Raw genomic sequence first — 7,977 nt, forward strand, 5'->3', positions numbered from 1 at the left:
ATTAAGATTCTTAATTATTTTTATATAAATTAAATAAATTAATAAAAATAAACTTAAAAAATACTAAAAAAATAAATTGAAATGACATTGTTTTGTGCATCGTAAAAATTTATGTACTAGTATTATCTTACAACGCATCTTATGATTGGCGTCAAGTATGCTAATAAGACAGATTTTAGTTAAGGATATTTTTGGATCGGATCTGATCCGCATGTTTGCAGTATTTATCTGAGTTCGATTTAAAAATTGCAGATATGAATTCGATTCGCAAAGTTATCGGATCGGATCGGATCATATTCGCACACTAATAGAATTGGATTGTAGATTTCGTGTAGGTATCCGCATATCTGCATATCCACAAAAATAAAAAAATAAATAAGTAAATATTTTTTTATATTTTATTTCAACTAATAATTGTGATATATGTTGTATTATTTTAATTTATTATTTAAAAAAAAGTATGATTAATGTTATTTTAAAAGTAAACATATTTAAAAGAATAGAAAAAATGAATTTTATTGATATTATTTTAATAAAAATAATCTTTTAAAAATAATTTTGTGTTTTACCGATACATCCATTGTTCGATCCGATCCGAAATTTTGCAGATCGGATCCAAGCTAAAAACTGCGGATATTGGATCCGATGATTTTAGTGCAGATCGGATGAAAATTTTGGCCATATCCGATCCGATCCGATCTACGTTCACCCCTAATTCTAGTGCAGTTATATATACCTCTCTTTTTATAATTTTTTTAAGAAAATATCTGATATTCAATTATACATAAATTAATATTTAATAATTAAGATACTCTCCTAATTATCAGTAATTCTTCTCATTATTCTAATTCATATTTTTCTTATATTAATACACGATTTAATGATTAAATGTCTATTCCCATGAATGATTAAATTATTTTTGCACAAATATATAAAATAAAATTTTAATATATACTTTTAACGATTAAATCATGATTAAAATAGATATTTTAGTAATTATCATTATTTTTTTATATTTCTATTAATCAATAATTCTAATAATTTTAATATAGATGTTTTTTTAAGAAGAAAATCATGTATTAAATAATTAGATTTGTTAACATTTAAATAAAAAGAAAAGAATAATTATGTGATGTAATTTAAATATAATAACATTAATTAGAAAAGAATCAATTATCCATAGTGACATTCGATATATTATTCTATTAAGAAAAAAATAAATCACATGATATAAATTGAAAATATAGCGAATTAGATATTTTATTTATAAAAAGATCAATTATCAAAGTAAGTAAGATATAATGAGGTATTAATATTGGATATAAAGAATTTAATAAGTAGAATTGAAAAGAAAACTTAATAATATGCGACATATTTTGGTGTCAATATTTGAATAAATTATCTCTATAAATCTATTTAAAGAAAGAATCAATTACAATATATAATTGAAAAATTGTAATATAATCAATTTATTTTAAAAAAAAATTAAAAGAACTAAAGATATTAAGACTTCTAAAAAATATTAATATATATTATTTTATTTAAATTATTAAGACTTTTAATAGACTTTATTTTATTTTTTTGTAGTTAATATATAATAAAAAGATAGTAGCAGGTTCATTGCTAGACAAATGTCCAATCTCAATACCATCGTTAGTTTTATGTAGCATTTTTGTAATAACGCGTTTGTTATCATCGTTTGTTAACATGATTAATAATGTGTTTGTTATCATTTCTTTGAACATTAAATATTTTCTCCCTTAATGTGGATCTATTTTTTGTTCCATTTAGGTAACCATTTTAACTCTGATGGATGAAAGATATTATTAATCTAGATTTTAAGATTATTATCGTAACCATGTCAAACTCAAGTAGTAATGAAAGTTAAAGAACTCAAAAAGCTGTGCAAAACCTTCAGCGGCATATTTATTATCATGCTAAAATTAATGTAGGATTTGATCATTTTATTCTCTCCTAAGGCTTGGTAGATGTTTTACAGTTGGAGCTTCCAAGAATTTAATGTATAGTGGACAATTTTGTTTTATATATATGTCCTATCTTTAGTAGAATGATTTTGAGGATTTTTCATGTAATTATTACCTTTAACAAACTGATTTGAAAACCAAATAACAAATTTAAAAGGAGGGTTCATAAGAAGAGCAAGTTTTTAAATTATATCTGCTACACATACAAATTTTTTTAATATACAAATTTATATAAATTAGTCTAAATAAATTTAACAAAAACGGCTTTCAATTCAGATTATGTGTAAACATACACGTGCTTCTCTAACTCTTAAATACAAATAATTCTTTTCCCTCAATCAAAACTGCAATGCTTAAAATTTAAACAAGGATTAAAATCTCTCAAAAATCTCTTAAAATCATCGCAAAAAGTAAAAGAAGTTGTGAAGCTGAATTCGAAAAGAATTATGAAAAATGAAATAAGAAGATGAAGAAGAAGAAGAAGAAGAAGCAGAAAATGAGGAGGAGAAAGAGGAAGAGTTTTGAATTATGTAGAACTTATCAGCACACATATACCGAAAATTCTTAAACAATACACTCAAATATCTTCTTGTTACACCCAAATATCTTATTGTTACACCCAAATTTGCTGCAAATACAGAAAAATGTTCCCTCTAATGCTACATTTTCTTCTTCTTTTTTTTTCTTATTTCTTTCTTTATTTTAGTTGAATGAATGTAAGTTTATCATCTTCTAATATAAGTAATTTTGCAGTAGTATTATATGTTTCTTTTTCTTCTTTATTTGATTTTTTTTGTTTTTATTCTTGTTAAGAGAGTAAAATAAGAAAAAATTGAGAAGGTAAAACAAAAAAGAAAAGATGAATAAGAAAAAAAAGAGGAAGAAGATGGTGATGATGATGAAAAAAAAAAGAAGAAGCAGTAAAAGATGAGGAGAGGAAAAGGAAAAGTTTTGAATTATACAGAACTTATCAGCACACATACACCAAAAATTCTTAAACAATACACTCAAATATCTTCGTGTTACACCCAAATATCTTATTGTTATACCTAACTTTGCAGCAAATACAGAAAAATATTTTCCTCTAATACTGCATTTTTTCTTCTTCTTCTTTTTATTTTTCTTATTTCTTTCTTTCTTTTAGTTGAATGAATGTAAATTCATCCTCTTCCAAATAATTTTGCAGCATTATATATTTTTTCTTCTTCTTTGTTTATTTTTTTGTTTTTATTCTTGTTAAGAGAATAAAACAAGAAGAAACTTGAGAAGGTAAAATAAAAAAGAAAAGATGAATAAGAAAAAAAGAAGAAGATCGTGATAATGATAAAAAGAAGAAGAAGAAGAAGAAGAAGAAGCAAAAGATGAAGAGGAGGAAAAGGAAGAATTTTGAATTATGCAAAATTTATCAGTCCACATGCACCAAAAATTTTTTAACAATACAATCAAATATCTTCGTGTTACTCCCAAATTTGCTGCAAATATAGAAAATGATTTCTTCTAATGTTGTATTTTTCTTCTTTTTTTCTTTATTTCTTTCTTTTTTTAGTTGAATGAATGTAATTTCATTATCTTCTAAATAATTTTGTACCATTATGTATTTTTTTCTTCTTTATTTGATTTGTTTTGTTTTTATTCTTGTTAAGAGAGTAAGACAAGATGAAACTTGAGAAGATAAAATAAGAAAAAAAAGATGAATAAAAAAAGAAGATGGTGATGATATGATGAAAAAGAAGAAGAAGAAGAAGAAACAACAGAAGATGAAGAGGAGAGAGAAGAAGAATTTTGAATTATGCAGAACCTATAAGCACATATACATAAAAAATTATTAAATAATACACTCAAATATCTTCGTATTACACCGAAATTTGTTGCAAATACAGAAAAATATTTTCTTTAATGCGAAACTTTTACATTACACTCAATTCAAACCATCGACAATGAATAACAATTCTCACAAACAAAAACAACATTATTCACCTACAGAATCATAAACTATTGACGAAAACATTAATTAGAATCGAAGCACACCTCAGCCACTTGATTGGATTCAAAATAATAATCAATTTCGTTTTGGTTCAATTGACAATTTGAACTTAAATTATTCATTATATTCAACAACGAAATAACTGTTTAAAACTGATTTTAAAAATGTAGACGACGAACGAGAGAAACACAGAGAACGTAAAGATGGAAGAGAACGTAGATTAAAAACGTTGAGAAAATTCGAAAACAGAAACGAAATCTTTTCGAAAAAGACAGTTATATATTTGCGCGTTGATTGAAAAGTTAGTTAGATTAAGAGGCGCGTGAGGTGAATTAGGGTAAAATAACTTCCGGAGTTTAAATTCTTGGATCACTCATGCGGGTTTCTAAAAATGTTAAAAGAGGACTGGTAGGGGTTAGGGAATTTCTCAGGTGTTGCGAAATTTTTCAACAAATCAATTAAGAGCTACAAGAGTGAACTGAGTTTGTATCTTTTAGTTGTTGACGACATTGCTAGATATAACTTTGGAGGGATGTCTATTTATTTGATTAGCATTTGTTTTTTGTTTATTTGTTTTGTTTAGTTGCTCCACCTTCTTGTGTTGAGCTCTTTTTTTCAAAAAAAAAATTGAATAAATATATATCTTAAAAGACTATTTAGTATAAAGTAGAAAATTATCGGTAATTGTTTTACATTTATATAACAACAAATTTATTTACGTATTATTTTTTTAATAAATTTTGTTTAAATGTGCTCTAAAAATCATCAAATGAAAAAAGAATTTATCAAAAATATATAAATCAATGTTAATTAAAATATTAAAAAATATTAACTACTTTAAATTTTATATATTAATTTTTTAATCAGATTGAATATTAATATAAAAAAAGAAATTAACTATTCAATTGATTTGTATACTAAATAAATTAATTTGTTCAATATATATATATATAAACTATATATTAAATATAACAAAATAGATTAACTACACGATCAGCATCACCATACCTAATTTTCATTCAGGGCATAATGTTAATGACCCTATTTTTGGTATTTTTTTTATATTCTAATTTTTGTTATTAGAAAAAGGTGATATTATATTATTGCTTTTGGGGGGAATCTCTGTGGGGCTTTATGTTTTTCTGATTTCATTTGTCATTGCCTTTTTGACATGGAATATTTATAAATTGGAGCCATATTTTTATTTAAAATTGATTATGGGGATGTAAAATACATGCATGTTGAACACCATTGACATTGATGATTCTGTCTCGTTTTCTCTGCCATATTGAAAGCATCTTTTTCTCCCACTCGTGTTTAGGCTCTTTAATTAAGGCAGGGGCAAGTGATGATGTTATTGTCTCAAAGTTAGTGAAGGCCTTTCTGTCAAGGTGAAAAAGATGCTGTAGTTTTTACATAGGAGTTAGGACCTGTTTTCTTTTTCTGGTTTTCTAAGTTATCAATTGCATATCATAAACTAAATTAATCTAATGGTATTAAATTAGTACTATTAAATTATGCATCTTTGTGCATGTAAGGAGTTTTCAGATTGAAGTTGACATTACCAAACACAAACTCCTAGAACTATCCATCATCAACAATTAAAAGGCAAAAAAAGAGTTCAGCATTGAATTCATAAGATTTCAAATTGCAGGAAATCATGTAGGAACATACTAAATAAAGCACAACTGAACTACAAACAGTGGACACAATGCAAGCACACGCAAATAACATACATTTTGGTAATAAAGAGATCAAGCATTTTTCAAAGATGGAACAATCCTTATCATTATTACTGTTATTATTATTGTACTATAAGTAGGATCATGCTGGTGCCTTCTTGACAAGGGTAGATGAGAAATCCAGCACCACAATCTTCTCAATAGCTGCTGAAAATGTTGCTGAGAATTCAACATGATTTGGATGGCTCTGAAATGCAACAAAGTCTTCTTTATTTCCAAATGTCATCAAGAATGCATGAGTAAAACCTTGTCTCAGCATATCTAAGCTTTCAATGTCCTGTCCCCTTTTTAACACAAACATAACAAAACATGATTATAATACAAAGAATGTAACTTTCTCATGCTAGCTTGCTATTCTCACTAAGATTAATAAGGACATAAATATTAATGAAGGAAATGAATTAGTACCATTCAAAGGACTTAACAGCATCAATCTCAGAGACCAACTTCTCCATCCCTTTCGTGAGATCTTCAACAGCAACACCTTCCTTGAACTTCACAATCACAAAGTGCTTGAAGTCTGCCATGGCTATCTATCTATCTAGTTACTAATTACTATACTTTTGGAAGAAGAACTAAGAGGCTATAACAATAAGCATGATAATATATAAAGCAGAGTTTTTATTTACGCGTTAAAAGCACAGAGTCCACAGTACCCTGAAACATGTTCAGTGTCAGAAGTCAGAACCCCATGACCCCATTGTTTTCACAGTCACATTCAATTACCAAAACAAAAAAAGTTGTAGGAGACAGCATCCATGGCCTCAATCTCATGAAAGGTACCCACTTCTTTGATCTTATATAGACTTATCAAATAATAAGGCAAAATTATCCTAACCATCAAACAGTAAAAATTTGTCTTGTTGCTTTGTGTCATCATCGCACATGAATGGCTGGCCCCATCCATGCTCTCTTCTTTCCTTCTTTTGGTTCGTGCAATGGACTTAAAAAAATTCTTTTTATGTTATTAAATATACGTGTAAAATTAGTTATATTTAAATTAAAAAATAAAATTAAAAATTTATTTTTATAAAATTAATAATTAAAAATTATTAAATAATAATTTAATAAAATATATTAAATTATTTAATAATTTTTAGCTGTTAATTTCATTGGAAGATACTTACACCTAAATTTGTACCGAATAATAAAGTTAAACTATTCTAATTAAATTAAAGTGTTTCTTCCAAATTTACGTTAGAGTTTTGATTTATTTTTGACATGGAAGTTTGATGGGTGGTTGGGCTGATTTAGAATGAGAGGGAAAATGATGATGAAGATAGAAAGGGGGACACATTTTCTTGGCTCTGAGAAACTTTACTTTTTGTGAGAAATGTGCAGTGATAGTTGGTGGAGTTTTGCCCATGTCGTTTGCCATGTGCACCGCCAAGCTAAGGGGGTAAATTATTGGACTTGGATGGACATACATGCTCTGTACTTAATCCTTAAGGAATCTTAGTCTTAAGAGGAATGATGTCTAAGTCACATTAAATTCATATTCTCGTGTGTCTAGTGTCTTCACTCCTCACTACCCTTGTCACACAATTCACTAATTTATTCTCAGTTAATTCACTATTTTCGCCAATGATTTATTTATTTATTTAAGTAGGACACAGGTTATTATTATTAGTAAAAAAATTAAATAATTTTTAATAAATATCTTTTTTATTTTATATTTATGGGCAACTATATCTTGTGTATATTTGTGAAATGATGTGTTATCTACAAATATCTTGGATGGTCTAATAAGTTTTATTAGATTAAAGCAGAAGATAATGTGGGTTTGTGAAATGATCCGCCATCTATAAAATGTATTGGATGGTCTATCAAAATCAAAGTAAATATTAGACCCCAGCTGGTAATATGTCTTAATCAACACTAATCAATCAGAATGTCTTATTTTGTACTGATTTTCTTTATTTCTTTTTAATTTTTCTGTATGACTCATCACAATTTCCATCTATCATTTGATAACGATGATGCACTTAATTAGTGAATAATAGTAAGCTTTAATTGAAGTTCCTGTATGATTTTTCTTTGTTAACAAAATGACATAAGTTTAAATGCACAGATTTTTGTTTTCTCTCCCACTATTTCCTTTCACATGTGGATCTTGTCTTGGAGAAGCAAGAGTCATTATGATATACGCAAATGGTAAATTAATTCTTTCATGACGATTTCAATTAATGGCTGGTTTTTCTATTTTTTTCGCCAGACTCGCGGTTGAATCAGCAGCAAGCAATAATAGACACTCCATAGTAACAAT

At 26.9% G+C, this 7,977-nt stretch overlaps 1 protein-coding gene across 1 annotated transcript; it reads right to left on the reverse strand.

Moving 5' to 3' along the window:
- Positions 1–5,570: 5,570 nt before the first annotated feature.
- On the reverse strand, positions 5,571–6,493 carry LOC127741163 (stress-response A/B barrel domain-containing protein At5g22580-like). Its single transcript, XM_052253044.1, has 2 exons — positions 6,120–6,493; positions 5,571–5,995 (listed from the first exon to the last, which is right to left on the reverse strand). Exons 1-2 carry the CDS (start codon positions 6,236–6,238, stop codon positions 5,794–5,796), a joined length of 321 nt encoding a protein of 106 aa, XP_052109004.1. The 5' UTR covers positions 6,239–6,493; the 3' UTR covers positions 5,571–5,793.
- Between the last annotated feature and the right edge of the window lie 1,484 nt (positions 6,494–7,977).

This window comes from Arachis duranensis, chromosome 8 (genome assembly GCF_000817695.3).
Source record: "Arachis duranensis cultivar V14167 chromosome 8, aradu.V14167.gnm2.J7QH, whole genome shotgun sequence".
Lineage (NCBI taxonomy): Eukaryota > Viridiplantae > Streptophyta > Magnoliopsida > Fabales > Fabaceae > Arachis > Arachis duranensis.